This window comes from Sinocyclocheilus grahami, unplaced genomic scaffold, assembly GCF_001515645.1.
Source record: "Sinocyclocheilus grahami isolate Dianchi unplaced genomic scaffold, SAMN03320097.WGS_v1.1 scaffold707.1, whole genome shotgun sequence".
NCBI classification, from domain to species: Eukaryota; Metazoa; Chordata; class Actinopteri; order Cypriniformes; family Cyprinidae; genus Sinocyclocheilus; species Sinocyclocheilus grahami.
In genome coordinates this window covers 452,590-471,167 of record NW_015505886.1, presented here as the reverse complement: position 1 = coordinate 471,167, position 18,578 = coordinate 452,590, and the positions used below count along the sequence as shown (strand labels likewise).

The 18,578-nt window shown below is 43.5% G+C and overlaps 1 protein-coding gene across 1 annotated transcript in view; it reads left to right on the top strand.

Annotated features, from left to right (window-relative positions):
• LOC107559962 (GTPase IMAP family member 8-like) overlaps positions 1-18,578 on the top strand; it is a 40,480-nt gene that overhangs the window by 9,216 nt on the left and 12,686 nt on the right. The window contains exon 2 of the mRNA XM_016243990.1: positions 16,859-17,539. Within this exon, the coding sequence (XP_016099476.1) occupies positions 16,859-17,539 (681 nt within the window). The remainder of the gene's footprint in view (positions 1-16,858; positions 17,540-18,578) is intronic.

The window sequence follows — 18,578 nt, the reverse complement described above, 5'->3', positions numbered from 1 at the left end:
CTCTGGTTGGGCAGGCTGACACGGGTGGCAGTGTCATGCTGGTCATAGGTCAGTGTGTCGGTACGGATGGGCGTGTTGATGATCCATTGATTTCACACAATCTCTGTGTCTCGCTTTGCATGGGTTGTAACCCGCAGAGTCCTTCAGTGTTGTCTTGGAGGAAGGGCTTGCTGGGGCAGAGATAATGAATGTCTTTGGTCAGGGAACACATGCGCAGGTTTGGGGCCAGGTATAACTGTGGGTTACTGTCGTGGTAGGCTACCATATCTTGGGTGTGTATCCTGATGTGAATATTTCCTTGCCAAAATCCAACATTGACAATGTCTTTCAGCCTGTAAATGTTGTCGGATTCAATGATGGGTAGATTCAGAATAAACGCCATCTCGCTCTGCTCTAGGTCGACATGTAGCAGGATGGACCCTCCCAGGGAGTAGGCAAGGTGGGCTTGAAGAGGGTCAGTTGGACATGTAGTGACAGAGGATAACACTGTTTGTACTAGGCTCAGGGGCACCAGATACGGGGAATTCTACCCATGGCTAGGCTGTTGATGGAGGAGCTCACCTCACGGAGCATGTCAGACATCAGTGTGGTGACCAGCTGAGTTTGAGCAACATCATTCTGTATAACAGAGAATAACTGTTTCACGGAGTTCACAGTTTGTTTCAGCAGGACACTGTGAGTGTTCACCAAGGTGCCCTTTAATTATTTGCCTAAAGTCTGTAGGGTTTGGCCCTGTAGTGTGAGTTGTTCTCTCAGCTGGGGCATCTCAGTCTGGATCTCCCTTACATGTTGCTCAGGGTAGATAGGCTCACAGAGTTGATGCTGGTCACTCCCAGGTTGAACAGGGTTCCAATAGCAGCAGCAGCTCTGAGCAAGGCCCCCAGGAATCATTTGTTACGCCTGTTATGTCCGCTTAGCTCTGCTTGGGTGACAGTCATTTTCTGCAACTGAGTGAGCATGTGTTTGATATTGACTTATGCGTGAGCGAAGGTATTCTAAGTCCATCGAGCGCCTGCCCAACTGTAGTGTGCCGCTGCCTGGGGATAATATGTCTGGTAGACATTTTGCGGGTCAAGTCAGATGTACACCTTTTGGATGTGAGTCCTACAGTTGGTCACAAGAAGTCCAGGTTGGTCCCTCAGTGCAATGCCTGATTTTGGACCCAGTGATATGAAATCGGATTGCGGCTGTCCTCTGTTTGGCTGGAGGCACAGGATGGTGAGCCACAGCAACATCCTGATACAGAGAAGAAGAAAGACAGTGGATCAGTGGTGGAGATGCTTGGACTGGTTAGGACAGTCTTTCGTTTTGGGAACTACAGCGGGGCCTAGTTAGCACTAGCCCCCCCTGTCTTTTCCTGCCAGCAGCCACATGTCTCTTGATCTGGTTACGATGGACCCATTTGTAAACGGGTTCTTTCTGTCCCCAGCTCAGCTTGATCCAGTATGCGACAGGGGAAAGTTTGTCCACAATCTCATGCGGTCCCATCCAGTGTGGCAGAAACTTCTTTGATAGCCGATGAGAGGTTGTCTGAGGCGGCTGTGTGTAGCTGTAGTACCAGACCCTGTCGCCCACATCCAGTTCTTTGTGTGACGCCTTCCGGTCGTAGTATGCTTTCTGGCCTTCTGCTCTCTTTTGGAGTCGTTGTTGGGCAAAAGCAAATGTGGTTCTCAAATGCCGGTGCAGTTCATCAAGGTATTGGTGAGGGGTGTAGGCAGTGACAAGGTTGGAGTCTCCTTGCTGGTACAGCAGGTGTAGGGGCAATATCATTTGCCAGACTGTCATTAGTTCAAAGGGAGGCACACCTGTTTACTTATGTGGAGGTGCTCTGATGGCCATGAGCACCAGGGGAAGTTTTAAATCCCAGTCCTTTTGGTTAGCAGACACATATTTTCTTAGCATGCTGACCACAGTCTGATTCGCCCGTTCCACTTGGCCCAAAGAGATTGGACGGTGACTGATGTGCAGTACTCCCAGGAGTTTCCAAATCTGCTGCATGATCTCAGCTATGAAGTGGGTGCCTCTGTCTGAGCTGACTCTCAGCGGTAGCCCAAACCTGGAGAAGATGTGATTCATCAGGAGGTATGCTGTAGTTTGGGCAGTGTCGTTGGGTGCTGGGAGGCACTCTACCCACTTGGTGAACTAGCACACAACTGTGAGGAAATACTTTTTGCCCCTTGTTGACCTGGGTAGGGGTCCGACCCAGTCAATTTGGAGGTCTGACCAAGGAAATGTGACTCCTCTGCGCTGCAGTGGGGCTCTGTGGTTTGGGTTCGCCGGTTGGCTAGGGCATCCATTTGGTCGTTGAGGTCCTTGTCTGGACCAGGTTACTTCGAGAGTCCTTTCACTTTCTCCCGGTAGACGATCATATCATGTTCACTTGTGATGTCATCACATGCCTGGAACAGGTGTTGGTGTTTAACTGGTTTGTTGTTTGCTGTCTTGAACAGTGTTGGGCAGTAACGCATTACATACTTTTTTAGTAATGGAGTAATTTAACACGTTATAATTTTCAAAATAGTAATTAGAGTATAGTTACAAGCCGAGGTCTCTATACATTACTGCCGCATTACATTGCTGACAGAATGCAGTGTTTTATAATATAGAGATTGTAAAAAGGATGTAGCACATGCACTGTCGAGTCAAGGGCCAGTGGATTAGAGACCTGCTCTACCACGAGACCCGACGCAACAGAGTGCGGGGCAGGACAAGATGGGCGAGTGGTGCTGCGGGCGGGTAGACAAGTGTGTGTGCGGGATGCAGGACAATAAAATGATTCACGGGACTCCCGCAAAATAGAAATATCTAAACATAAAATATCTAAAACATATGAATTGTTATTCATCTATTGCATAAAAGCAACATGAACTAATATAAAATATAAACGATTAACAGGTGCAAGCGTATGCATTTCTATTTAGGCTATAACAGTCTTGAAACCATTTTGCTTCCAGCCTGGAAGATGGCGTGTGAAGCCAAGTCTGGTGTAGTTGGAGTCTGTGCAGATGAGCAGTTCTCTGATGTCATGGGTCAATGCTATCTGCAGGGTTATGAGAATAGCCGCTATCTCAGCATATTGTGATGATTGTGGACCCAGCTTGAAGTGTTGTGGTGGGCAAGGTCGATCATTTAGCCAGAGAACACCTGCACCTGCCTTTAGGATGCCCTCATGGTTGTAGGAACATCCATCGACGTAGGTTGTGGGCATGCCTTGGCAGACATTCTCGTCAAAATACCTGTGGCAGGTAGGTGGCAGCAGTTGGGACCTTTTTGCTTTTACAATCTCAGTCGGTGTGTCATCGGAGCAGCTTTAGCAGGCTGCCAGACCGTTACCCAGCGCCAACTTAGCCATTAGCCATGTGGCTATACGTTTGTGACCACACCATCGCAGATGCGCTGGCTGTTAAGAAATGTGACAGGCTGGTGACAGGTCTCTATGATCACTTTCTGTGCTCCAATGTAGTTGGAGAATCTCTGGATGGCCCATACAGTACAGAGCAGGACTTTCTCACAATCTGAGTATTTGCACTCTGGGGGAAGAAGAGTCTTGCTGGCATATGCGACCACCCTTTTGTCGTGGTCATGCCATTGGTATAGATCAACGCTGAGGCAGTGGCTGGAGAATCCAGCGTCCAAGTAGAACTCCTTATGTGGATCTGGGTAAGCCAGACATGGAGCAATGCACAGATGTTGTTTCAGCTCATTCATGGCATTTTGCTGATCGTCTGTCCAGACGAAGGGGCAGTCCTTTTTCAGAAGGGCAGTGAGAGGGCGTTCAATGTCCAAATAGTTCTCAATTAACTGCCATGAATAGTTGAACACGCCTAGAAAACTTCGGAGTTCTGAGACATTGGCGGGTGGCTTAATGTTCTGAATGGCCTTGATGCGGCTCAATGCCCTGTGGTTCGATGAGCAGGCCCACGTAGTTGACCTTGGTTTTACACCATTGTCCTTTGTGGAGGGAAATCTTGGCACCGGCAGTGGTCAATTGGTGCAGGAGATGGTCAATTTCTTTCAGGTGATCATCGTGTGTTTTATCCAGTGGTGGAAAGAGTACTGAAAATTTGTACTTAAGTACAAGTACTGTTACATTGCTGAAATAATACTCAATTACAAGTAAAAGTACTGATGTCAAAACAGTACTTAAGTACTTAAGATGTCAAAACAGTACTTAAGTAAAAGTACAAAGTACTCCTCTCAAAAACTACTCAGAGTACTAGTTACTAGCTACTTTTTAGCCTGCGATATTTAATGAATTACCAAAAAATATTCATATCAAAGATCTATGTGGATAATAGCTATTTTGAACAAAACAAATCTTATTGACAAAGTACATTAATTAGTGGTCATGATACAGGAATTTCTAACTTCAATACCTTGAAAAAAAAAAATCGATATTATAATACCCGTGAACCGGAAGTTGCAACAGACTTCAGTGTTGTGATGTATTTCCAATGTATGTATTTTCCATATTGAATAAAGAGCTGTGTTTTATTGTGGTGCACCTCCACTCTACCTCTTGCTCATAGTAGATTCACGGTTGGATAGGAGTGGTTAAGAATATCTGGTTGTTATGTCTGACATCACGCTTCACTGCTTATGGGTCTTAACACTCTGCCAGACGCCCCCCAAAAAACAACAAACTGTGCATATACACACTCACGATGTCATGTAATACTGAAAAATTATAACCCTAACCTTTATCTCCATACTGAAATCCCAGAAGGCCTGACAGTGATTCAGCTAAAATATTAGTGTCTTGAGACACTGTGAGCATGGAGACTGTAGTGTGCACAGCACATTTTTAAATGCTTAGCTTAAATATGTAATATTAATTAAATAGTGCTCATAAATGGCTGTTGAGATAGTATTCTCAAGTGAAATAAGTAGAGGCATGGACCCAGAAACAGCAGTCCTTACGTCATGACTTAACAAGAGGATTCTCCCCAAGCCATCAAACTGACGACATCAGAGCCAGAATGCCAGAGCGACGGCAGACCATTTTTTTTCCAGTGTATTGGCTTGCATGTTTCAATTGTTTACCACAAGACTATTAATGTGCACTAAAAAAAAGTAAGTAGGGTCATTTTTGATTTCATGACGACTAATAATTTTTAATACCATTGGCAAAACTACCACATACTGTATACTGCCATATAGATATTTTAATATTTAAAAAAAAATTTGTCCATCCATTTTTTCAAAGCAATCATTATTTCAAGCTTTGAAATTGGTTTAATCCAAGTCTTCTAAAAAGACACATTCACTTTATATGATGAACAGATTTTAATATAAGCCATATAAATATTGATCAATTACCATTACAAAAATCTCAATCTTAAACATTTGCTCATTCTGTGTATTTATGTCTTTAAAATAGGTTAACTTTGTTGCAAAAGCTTACATCACAAGGAAGCTTGATTTCAAATTTGATTTCAAACTGAATTGAATACAAAAATATTGAATACAAAAAAAGACAAGTACACAGTCAGTAATAAAATTATAAAACAAATGACCTCAATTCAGTTTGAGGTATTCAAAACATAACAAAATAAAATTTTTATAAGCAGTGATTTAAGAGCCATATACAGTATGTTAGGCTTATTTATTTAGATAAATGGAACATCAAATGGCTTTGACCTGTAATGACTGTACAATGTAGTGATGCAATTAGGCAGACTGGGATATTTATATGTACAAATCAGACAAATATCCCGTTCCAAAAGATTTCTAGCATAAACTTCCATTGTAAAGAAATTAAAGTTCTATCTTTGATTGTTGAACGACTTTCTGGTGCATTTCACTTACAGCCTATAACATTTCCAGTAGGATTTTCATCGGTCAGGCGTGGATCTAGTCTGAATGGTTGATAACTTTTGACAAAGTTTAATCCAGGAGCAAAGAGAAATAATTTCTACTTTCAAAGCACGGAGAGATCGCGATTGCACACAGTCAATATCGGAGTGTTAGGACAGGCCGTTCATTTGTATAAGTTAGGCCTATTGGAGAGCTCACGTCCAGTTTTCTTGCGATATCATGACTGTGTTCTCATGTTACAATAAAGCGCTCGCCACATTTGCGCGGGAATGATTAAAATTATGCGGAATACCTGCAATCCCGCACAGACATTCAGACTCTGTAATCGACAGGAGGCGGATGCGTGTCAAACTCACTGTCAGAGAGGAAAGAGAGACACAGCTTGTATCTGTGTATATTCGGTAGATGCTGTGGAAAATGAGTAATGGAATGGAACCGTGTCAGATATTTCACTATCGGTATCAAAATATAGATATTTATGATAACAATGCCATGTAGTTTGTTTCTCCAAACTTTGAGTCCATAAATTATGCTGAGTTCCCTCACTCTCTGATTAGCCCTTCACCTGCTGCAGCGGCGACTTTTCCCGGTTCAGATATCAGGGCTTTTATTGGTCCCTTTACGATCGGATATCTTTATTGGCTACTGAAGTGCCATCAAAGGTTTGAATATCAATAACAAACTATGATTTAAAGGTAACAAAGTAGATTATTTTGCTTAATTTGTACTTAAGTACAAGTAAAAGTACAGCTTTAAAAATATACTCAAAAAAGTACAAGTACCCGAAAAAACTACGTAATTACAGTAACGTGAGTAGGTGTAATTCATTACCTCCACCACTGGTTTTATCAGAAGGCGCACTGGTATAGTCCAAAATCCTGAGGCCACATCAAGAGTGGAGAAAATTGTGGCTCCTCTGATTCTTGGTATCTCCTGTTCCAGCTGAGTCATAGGCCATCGTGACAATGGCACCGGTTAGTCCAGTTTCCTATAGTCGATGGTTGGCCGCCACTTGCAGTTTGGTTTGAGGACAGGCCAGATGGGGGCAGAGTAGGTCCTGTTACACTGACAGATGACACCCTTCTCAAGCATAGAGTTGATGATCTCCTGTACGCTTTCATACGATTCAAGGGGGATCTTGTATTGGTTGCTCACTGCTGGTCATATATTCTCTATAAAACCATGAATGTGACAAATAAAAAATCTTGAATTTTGACAAAAGTGGGTGGAGCTTTTGGGTGCGTTGGGACACGCACAACATGGAGGTTAGTGAGGCCACAATCTAAAGAGTCCTTGGCAAATTATTCTTTGTATTTGTACAGGACTTGGCGGAGTATGTGGCGGTCTGCATCCTCTTGTATGGCATCAGTATCTTTCAGAATTTGCTGGACTTGTGTCTCAAAACCTGGGTATGGCTCTTCTGTCATTTCTTCCTCTGTGCTGTGGGCAGTCAGAGGTGCAGTCACGCTGTCATTCTCGCAGGTGGAGTGGTTAGAGACTGTATACACAGCAAGGTGTTGGTCTTCTGTTAGCTCTGTTCTGCACACCTGCTCCTTGACCACTGGCATGACTGAAGCAATCGTGATGATCTTGAAGGGTGCTGTTGACACTGTGTGGCCTGAGCTTTCTTCTGGAATCATTGAATCTGAGATGGGTCCAGTCATTGATAGAATCAGTTCAAAGTCATAACTCACTAGCCAACCCAGACGGTAGGCCTTAGGCACTCTGACATCTGTTGCGGTGCAGTTGATGAACAGGATGCACACTGCCCGAGATGTCACTTCAACGAGGGGTGGGGTTTCCAAAGTGAGGCCCAGTTCCCCACATTCGGGTGAAGGTTGGAAGAAGCCTAGGGTGTGGCTGAGAGCTTGGCCACTTCGCAGGTTGAGTCGAACTGCGACCCCTTTGGTGTAAGCTGGTACTACAGTCTCTTATTCATTGTTTAGCGTACAGGCCTCGGATGGTTTGGCCTGACAGGAGGTTCTAGAGATTGACAGGAACAGTGGGGGGACTGTGAGGTCATTGGAGCCCATATCACTTCATTGATCATGTCCACGTAAGCCCTGAGGCGAATCAGAAGGTCTGCTCCGATGTAGACATCATGCGGTGTGTCTGGAAGGACCAGGAAGTAATGGGTTAGACACCTGTCATTCCACCTCAAGTTCAGGGCACAGATGCCCTTGGCAATCACCATGGTTGACGGGCAGGGATTCAAAGGAAATCGTGTGTGCTTGTTAGCAAAAGGAATGTTCATTGTGTGCTGTTTGAGAGCATTGAACAGTGAGAAGCTGATGGCTGAATTGTCTGCCCACAGTGCTAGTATAGGGTCAGTTGTTGTGACATAATTTAGCTGTAAGCCCCCCATAACCTGGGGGCCGTATGAGTCAGAGTCTTTGGCTAGCTGAAAAGTACAGAGCAGCGACCTTGAACCTCGCTCTTGGGCCGCAGCGACATTTTCCGTGACCTTTGTGACCTGGCAGTCTGTCTGGATTGATCTTGGTGACTGAGGAGGCAGAGGTTCTCACACTTGAGCCCAGATTTTCAGTTGTTTAAAATCTAACAGGGGCTTAAAGCGGTCTAGCAGGTCTTTGCCAATGAGGAGAGGGTATGTGTCCAATGGATAAATGTACACAGGGTACACTAAGCTCATAGGGCCGAGGGTCAGGTGAATGGGAGCTAATTGTTCCAGTTCGACATCATTTTGGCTGTATGATTGCACATTCAGCACACACCTCTGATACTTAAGAGTTCGATTCTGTCTCTTGGCTGCAATCTGAAGTCTGTCGAAGAGCTGGACAGACATTAAAGTGAGGTCAGCTCCAGTGTCCACCATGGCCTCCAGTCTCGCCTCATTTTCCAATGTGATGGCCACCCCCCTTTCGATTAGGTTCCCCAGGATTCTTGGCACTGGGGCTTGTGTGGGGATTGGCAAGCAGTCAGAGTTGGTCTTGTGTGGCTCGTCAGGGAGGCAGACCACCAAAACCGTGCTTTCGGGTACTTTGGGGTCCTGGCTGGAGGTGTGGTGCGGGATGTTGGCTGGTTCTGGTGGTTCAGCAGTCAGCTGAGTTGGTTGAGTGATGTTATCACTTGGTGATGGGATATCTGGTTCTGTGGTTAACAGTGGATTAGCAGTGATCTGGTTGGGAGGTTCATTTTGAAAGGACTCTGAGTGGGTGTTGGGATCAGATCTCATGCTTAGTCATAACTGATCTGCCTCGTCCTTTTTGTCTCCCTTGTGGTGTTTTTCTGGAGGAGTTCATTTCGGTTGGGGGTTGGTTGTGACCTTTCCCAGGATCTCTCGGGGCGCCCAGTCTGGTGCTTAGGACAGGCACCGCCATGGCCACGCTGCTCTCTCCTGGCTGGGAAGGATCTTAACATTGTGTTGACAGGTTTGTTACTGTGGCTTGGCTCGGCGACCTCTAGAGCAAGTTCTGAACTCTGATTAGCGACAGGATAGATTGTGGGGGTTTCTCCGGTCTTTTCAGAAGCAGTCCTTTGTTTGGCATAGGCCTTATGGGCTAAGTCTTGCAGATGATAAAAGGAACATCGCTTAAATCAATCTTTATCGCAAATGAAGGAAGATTTCTGTTATGGAACTCCAAGGAAGGTGATGAAGATGAAGAATATCCACAAAGAAAGTCTTTAATTTTAATCCACACAAATACAGGGAAGGAAATCACTCTGGGTAGCAGTAAAACATGTAACACGAAACAATCACAGACAGTAAATTAACAGAAAGGAGACTTTAAATAGGGCAGCTGACGAGGGCCAAACAGATTATGGAAGTTAACTAATAATGACTAACAAGCAAATTAACTAAAGAGCTAAACCAAACAGGAACAAAATCATATAAGGAAAAACAGGAACAGGCAGACGTAACAGAAAAAGACAACACTAAAGTTCATACTCCTAACAGTACTCCCCCTCCCCAGAAGCCGCAACCTCGTGCCGTAGCAGGACGAACCAAGGAGGGCGGGAGGGGGTGTGGGAGGAGGGCGAAAGGGTGGCAAAGGGCTGGTAGAAGGGCAGACAGGAAGGCAGGCAGACGACCAAGGTGGCTATGATGGTGCGAAGAGCCATTTTGGAGACGGGAGGTACCAGGGAGGAGCAGATGGAGGGAGGAGCCAGGAAGACGACAGGAGGGAGCTGGAGCAGGAGAAGCCAGACAGGACCCAGACCGCAGCCATGATGACGGCCCACGGTGGAGTCGATGGAGGGAGTAGCCATGGTGGAGGAAGGGCTGACGACTCCAGGGGGCCGACTGACGGCGACGGAGTAGGTGGTGGTGGAGCCCGAGGCGGAGATGGAGAGCCGATGAGCCAGGGCGAAGCCGAGGATCCGGAGGGCCAAGGCAGAGTAGGTGGCTTCGGCGACTGAGACGTAGGCGGAGATCCGAAAGGCCGCGGCGGAGCTGGAGCGACAGAGGACTGAGGTGGAGCTGGAGGGAAGGAGGAGCCCAACGGAGCCGGAGGGACGAAGGGATGAGGTGCAGCTGGAGGAGTGCAGTCCCGGGGTGGAGATAGGGGGACGACTGACCAAGGCGGAGCCGGAGGGACGAGGGAGCCCGGCGGAGCTGGTGGACTGACGGGCTCCGGTGGAGACGAGGGAGCTAGAAGTCATGGTGGAGCCGGTGGGTCGCAGGACTGAGGCGGAGTCTGGGCCTCGGAGGCTAGAGGCGGAGTCGAGGGATGCTTCAGACTCAATGTCAATGGAGCTAGAGATCGGCAGACCCGCGGCGAGCCCACGCGACCGATGGTGAGCTGATGGTGAGCTGATGGTGAGCTGATGGTGAGCTGAGGGTGAGCAGAGGGGCTGACAGGATCCAGCAGAATGAGAGTTGAGGAAGGGAACAGATCAATGAGAGGAGGCAGGAGAGGGAGGTTGGGCGGGATTTCTTGCCAGAATGATAGAACAGATGATGGATATATTTGTAACTCAGTATTCCAGTCTATTAAGTCTCCCAAGTCCAGTTCTTGCTCACCCTCAGTGGTGGCGCAGTGGCCGGGGCTTTCCTTTGGCCCCGCGATCTCCACTGCTATTTCCCCCGTCGCTTGTGCTGTCGGCTCTCGCACCTGGTCAGACACTTGTGTTTCTGACTCCGGGGCGATCACCAGCTCTGTCGCTCCTGATGGCGATGGCTCGATGACCACGGCAGGCGATGGCTCTCCATCTGCGGTAGGCTCGTGCAGCTCAGCGCCACGGGGTGTACGTAGACTGGGCTTTGGGCTAGCGGTCGTGATGGTGGATGACTCTGGGCTGTCGGTACTCACATGTGATGACCTCGGGCTTGGCTCCACTTCGTCCATGGTGAATGCTGATCCGGTGATCCACAGCGTGAAGTTGATGTAGTTCCTCAGCACCCAGCATGGATCAGCTCTGGGCATGACGAAACGGATCTCGTCCTCCAGCCTGCAACAGAATCCCTCTATTAAGGAGAGGTCATCACATGTGGCGAGATGGCAATAGTCCAAAAACTCCAGCACATACTCCTCCAGGTCACGTCCATCTTGAAAAATGTAAATAGTAGCCCCTGAAGGGCTATGAACACTGCCCTTTGGGGCTACGTTAATTGAAGCCAGTTCTAGCTTCATCACTCTGTTTTAGGTCGGTGATTCTGTTACGGAACTCCAAGGAAGGCAATGAAGATGAAGAATATCCACAAAGAAAGTCTTTAATTTTAATCCACGTGAATACAGGGAAGGAAATCACTCTGGGTAGCAGTAAAACATGTAACACGAAACAATCACCGACAGTAAACTAAACAGAAAGGAGACTTTAAATAGGGCAGCTGACGATGGGCAAACAGGTGATGGAGGTTAACTAATTATGACTAACGAGCAAATTAACTAAAGAGCTAAACCAAACAGGAACAAATCCATAGAAGGAAAAATCTGTCCGTCCACCGAGCAGACAATATAATAATTTATCAATTCTAGGAAAGGTTATTTTCCTGGCCAAGGAAGAATAGCGTTCCTACTTTATGCAGTACTAGCAGTAGTTTAGCATGTCGCAAGGATCAACATTCAGTGACTCCGAATTGTGAGCAGCACACAGAGACAATCAATTGTGAATATAAGGGATTTAATAAATGAAACTATAGCTAACATACAACTAAATTAAACAAAACACATATATACAGAACGAAGGAAAGTAGTGTTGCTTTCGTCAACGAAAATTATGACTAAATATAGTCGTCAACGAACCTTTATCACGTGACGAAAACGAGACGAGACGAAAATGCTGGTCATGTGATGCTTTTGTCAACGAAAATTATGACTAAATATCGTCGTCAACGAACCTTTATCACGTGACGAAAACGAGACGAGACGCAACGTAAATGCTGGTCATGTGACGATGACTATAATTAAATGTATAATGCAATATTGTTGACGAATAAAAACGAGACTAAATGTGGTTTACAAAATAAAAACTATGCTAAAATGTCTATTCATTTTCGTTGACCAAAACGAGACGAAATGAAATGTTATAACGTTATTTCGTCTCGTTATTATTATTATTTTGCAGTATTTCTGTTTCCTGTGTCTCGCTTCAGGGGCTGCATCAGGTCACACTGCGCAGACGCCCCACTCGCGGCATTATTTAGAACAGTGTTTCCCAACCGGGGTCTGTCGAGAGCAGGGGTGCAGTGTAAAAAATATTTTTTTTATATTTTTAAATTGCTAAAATGTTCAAAAAAGCAGCTATTATATAATATCCATTTCTAATGCTGCCAATAATTAGAGATGCACAGAAATTCCGGCTGCCGAAAATTAGTTCACCGCTCAGGATTCACTTGTATGTATGTGTGTGTGTGTGTGTGTGCGTGTGTTATCCCGCTCTATGCGCGCGTGTGCTCCGCTCAGTCGCTCGCGGCCCATGTGAGTGCTCATCGGAACAGCAAAGTCCTCTCAGAAATCAAGCTGACAGGAAACATCGATGTAGTACAGTATTGTTTTAAATAGAATTGCATTTCTAAAAAGAGACTAAAATACAATTTTCATTGACTAAAACTAGACTAAATGTCATAAGTTTTCGTCGACTAAAATTAGACTAAAATGCTCAGACTTTTAGTCGACTAAAACTTGACTAGATTAAAATGAGTATGAATGTGACTAAAACTAATAAAAACTAAAATGACAGTTTCACACAAAGACTAGACTAAAACTAAAATTAAAACAGGCCGCCAAAAACAACACTAGAAGAGAGAGAGAAGAGCAAAAGAATGGCAGTATTTCACATCAATTAACCACAACCTGATGAGAATCATCAGAGAATCAAAAATCTCCTTAAAAAGGGGCTCAAACTTAAACACGCATCTAAATAGTTGTAAACTGTTACTTGCATTGGCTTTGTTGCTGAACAAGAGTCCTGATGCAGTACACACGGAGGTTCTTGATGAGTTCTTTAGGAGTGAACTGGAAGGTTTCCTCTGGTTAGAAAATCAAACTCAAGAGGTTTTGAGCCATGATTAGTCTGAGTTAATTACTTTTAATAGTTCCTAGACACACCCACCTCTTGGGTGGAATTGCCAATAGCAGGCGTGAATTTTGAGCTGGAGAAGTTTTCTTTGTCTCCGTTTATGGCCCATTTGCATGTTTATGGCTGGGCTGGAGGACTGGGGCAGTTTTACCCAAAATATAGTACAAATAGTATGATGCATTTTACGATCACATACCGTACATCATTGTTTGAGGAATAAAGAGCAGATCATTTTGATACCAAAAAAGAAACATCTAGAAGATATTAAACCAGAGATACATTTAGTCATTTAGCAGATGCTTTTATCCAAAGCGACTTACAATTGGGGGATACATAAAGCGATTCTTCTTAAGAGAGGCAAACAGACACAAGAAGTGGTTGTAATACCAAGTTCTTAGACATTGTTCAAATAAGTACAAGCTAGAAAGAGAAGGAATAAATAAAGAGAGTTTTTTTATTTTTTATTATTTTTTTTATGATGAAGTCAAGTAGCTTCGAAAGAGATGAGTTTTCAGCTGTCGCTTGAAAATTGTCAGGGATTCAGCATTCCGGATACATTCATACACCTGAATATAAGCATTTAGAGGTTAACTAATACAAATAACGAGTGGTAACTGGGCTAATATAATAGGGAAACATACAAACAACACATGCATATATCAGATACATTTGTAACTGATTGATTATAGTCTAAATAAAGAAAATGTCTTTATGTGTGTGTGGTGTGTGTTATGTGTATTGTGAGCATGGTGTAGTTCGCTGGCCATCAGACATCTGGTGCCAGGTACTGGGAATGATGCAGTGGTCGAATTGTATAAAAAAATTTCAGGGGGGATGGTGTGGTCAATTTCTTTTCCGGGGGCGGGGGGCGGGGGTTATATATAATGATTACAAAATTTGTCTAATTTTTAAAAAGGTTTTTATTTAATGAAAAATTAGCCTTATTAACTCAACTTATTTATAAGCTTTTTTTCCCTTCTTGGCCCTGAAATGGAGGAATTTTGGTCAATATTGATAATTAAACAATATTTTGCTAAATGTGCTTTTGTGCTGAAACCTTTGCTGGTTTAAGCCTGTCCTGGATAAATAATGATGACAATAAAACCACCAGTAGGTGGCAGCAAGCACCTATTTTGATGAATGATTGATTGAATCGTTCAAATCAAATGATTCGTTCAGAACAGCTGATTCAATTAGAAACTAAACAAGCCTGCGTCCCAATGTGCATACTATCCATCCTAAATTCTATGTGATATTAAAGGGGTCATATGATGTTGCTAAAAAGAACATTATTTTGTGTATTTGGTGTAATGAAATGTGTTTATGTGGTTTAAGGTTCTAAAACACATTATTTTCCACATACTGTACAATATTACATGGTGGGCCTGAGTGAGCGGCGGCGGCGGGCGGGCTTGAGAACGGCGCGGCCAGCGGGCTTGCGGCAACCACATGTGACGACCCCGGGCTGGACTCCGCTTCGTCCACGGTGAAAGCCGATCCGGCGATCCACAGCGCGAAGTTGATGTATTTCCTCAGCGACCAGCACGGATCAGCTCTAGCCATGACGAAGCGGATATCATCCTCTTTTGGAAGACCAAACAAAGTAGTTTCACTTTCACAACGAAACACATATAACACAAACACACACAGCGTCTTTACGACATGACGGCAGCAACAATACTACAGCGAGAATAAAAGTTATGCCTTTGGGCGGCGTTATGCAAATCTTCCCACATCGTGACGTAGACATGTGGGAGCGTGTTAGAACGAGCCATTTTAGGTAGGTGTGGTTGACTCTTAACTTTTATAAAGAATATCTCTTTGGATTTGAGACTTTAGTCTTTGCAACTTTACAGATCTTCTTTATGCACCAAGAGCTTGTAACACTCCAAAGAGAAAGGAAAAATTGAAATCGCTTCATATGACCCCTTTAATTTTCAATACTATTTAGGGCAGATAGGCTGGATAGTATGCACACTGGGACACAGGGAAAGTACCCATCTGAATGGGCCATTGAATCACTGGCTCACTTGATTCATTCAAAAACTGATTCATTCAAGGAACGAAACACCGTGTTACTATGCACTGTTGTATAAAATTAATAGCACATTTGTGCTCACGCATGTAGGCCTACAGATATTCAGAAAAGTACATTGCTTGTGCAATGAGTATAAAAACATAAAAACTCATACATGGGTATTTTTTCTTTACTTGCTTAAATTATAAGGTTATTTTACCTGTATTCTAATAGGCTTCGTCGCACAGTGAATGCTTTTGGACTCTCAAGACGTGTTCTTGTTTGGTTTTTGCAAAGTCAATGACTCGATAATGTCAGCTCTCCTATCATCTCTCAATCCCTCACAGTCACACATACAGCACAATAACATTATGTCAGGGGAATGTTTTTAAATTCTAATTAAGAAAAAATCATACCATTTCTGTTGTCTTCTTTTTAAAGAAATTCAAAAGTTGCACGAGAACCGTTTTGCGCGAAAAATGACGAAAACTTGTGTCCGCTTGTGCGCAGCTTGTTACAGAACCGAATTGGCCAATCGCCATAACTCGTGAATTATCTTAAGTAGATCATTTTAACATTTCATTTGCATGATAAGTTTGACATAATACACATTATTAATCCAAAGGGGATGGTGGTTTTACTGAGGGGATGCTTTTTGTCATTTTTTTCAACCAGGGGGATGCCATCCTCACTCAATTTGAGCCCTGCTCCTAGGACACTGGAATGTGTTTGAAGTCGATGGGGAGACCAGAGAGTTGATCTGTTTAGTATCTTCTTGATAATGGGGGGAAAACCATTGGCAATTTAGCACTCATATAACTGTAGAATATGGGGCCAGGTCTGTAAGTTACATATATGCAAATGTCAAAAGGCTAAAAGGGTCTCTAAGACATAAAGCCCCAATGATCATCCATGATCCTAAGCAGATGCTACATTACCTGTTTTCCTAAAGCCACTGGATGGCGGTGGCACGGGCCCTATCACCGCTGCAATTAATTTAATTTTTTAACTTTGTTATATTAAATTATCTATGCTTGTAATTTCTGTATTTGTTTCTTTTTTTATTACTCACTGTTCACTTGTCATTAATGTTTGAACTTTATTAGTTAGACTAGTTTTGTTGTGGCATTGAAGTTAGTGTTTTTTAAGTAAAAAATGGAAAGCAAAGTTACATTTCACCCCACTTTTTTTTTTTTTTTACTAATCCGAAAAATTACCCAATCTATGACTCAAAAACTGAAAAAGAAAACTTAGAAGGTGTGAAGACTGAGGAGTAATAATATTCCTTTTTTTTTGCCCAAATGTGCCAAAACACATGCAGTTAGCTTAAATAAATAAAAAAATTTAATCTGGTGGGAACAAGAAACTAACTGTTTAGAGATCTGAACATCTGTTTTGAGGGGGAAAAAAATCTTATTCAAGAAGTAAGCCAAAGCGATTGGGGAAAAACCATAATGTATATAGAACAGATATTTCCGGATTATCAGTACAATATAATTTTGGATGTATATGTGTAAAATTGACTTTGTTTTCTATTTGTTGCAGGTGACACCCAACATCTCTCAGAGCTGAGGATTGTGTTAATGGGGTATAAACTTTCTGGTAAGAGTTCAGCAGGAAACACCATCCTGGGCAGAGAGGAGTTTGATTTGAAGAGATCTGCTCAGTGTGTGAGGAGACATGGAGAAGTAGCAGACAGACACATCACTGTCATTGAAGCTCCAGGATGGTGGATTAATGAACCTGTAGCGTTCAGTCCTGAGCTACTGAAACAGGAGATTGTGCTTAGTGTGTCTCTGTGTCCTCCAGGACCACACGCTGTACTACTGATCATACCTGTGGAAACTAGATTTAAAGATTATCTAAGAAAAGCATTGCAGGGGCATCAGGATCTTCTCGGTGAGAGAGTCTGGAGTCACACTATAGTGCTGTTCACTCATGGAGACTCTCTGTTAGACACATCTATAGAGCAGCACATTGAGAGTGAAGGGCAGGATCTCCAGCGGCTGCTGGACAAATGTGGGAACAGATATCATGTTCTCAACAATCAGAACAGGAGTGACCACACTCAGATCGAGGAGCTGCTGGAGAAGATTGAGGAGACAGTGGCACAAAACAACGGCTGCCATTTTGAAATAGACAGAAAGATTTTACAAAGAATCAATAATAAAAGAAGAGCAAAAGAACGAATGCAGCAAGAGAGAGTGCACATTAGATCACAAACAAGTGAGTGAAATCATGAAATTGTATAAGGATCTACACATAATCTCAGATGTGTTTCCTTTCATTGTTTGTTTAGTGCTCTTCAGTCAAGTTTTAAATAGTTTAGTGTCTCCATCACTATATTATACAGGTGTATTAGGACAAACATAAACGGTATATTCAGCACTAACACTTATTACAGTGCAAATTTAGATTTTCTCAGATGGACTCCCATCCAGATACAACTCTCAAGAAGGGTGATATCTACTGACTTTAGAGAACACTACAAAAATCAGCTATGTTAATATTGTTGACATAATAGATACACTCCATTCATATGTAAGTTTTTTTAAAGGGGTCATGACGTTGCTAAAAAAGAACATTATGTTGTGTGTTTGGTGTAATGCTATGTGTTTATGCGGTTTAAGGTTAATAAAACACATTATTTTTCACATAATGTACATTATTGTTGCTCCTCTATGCGCCGCCTTTCTAAAATGCATCGATTTTTACAAAGCTCATCGTTCTGAAAAGCGAGGTGTACGCTGATTGGCCAGCTATCCAGTGTGTTGTGATTGGCTGAATGCCTCAAGCGTGTGACGGAAATGTTACACCCCTTAACATACTGTGATGCTCTGTGTCCCGACGCGACAAGACAAAACCAATAAAACCCATTACAAGCGAGGCATTTGATGCATCCAGTGGGGACATAATTACTGATTATAATGACTTATACTGTCTTTTTACGCGTTGCGTTGCGTATCACGCTGCGTAAACATAAGACCATGTCTGGAGAAACGACAAACAAGCGCTACTCTACACTGCTCAGAACTCACGTTTGAATCGTCAGTGGCAAATTCTTTAAATATAAAAAACGTACTTACAGGCTGTGAGTCAGAAGCACCAGCCTGTCCTTGCAAAGTTTGAACTGCCCCACTTTATAAAAACAGACACCGGCATTGTAGGCTACTCTCACAGGAAACAGTCCTCAGCCTCCGCAAAATGCGCTGCACACATCTGAATATTTTGGTTGAACTGTTCTGGAACAGTGTTGTAAATTCAA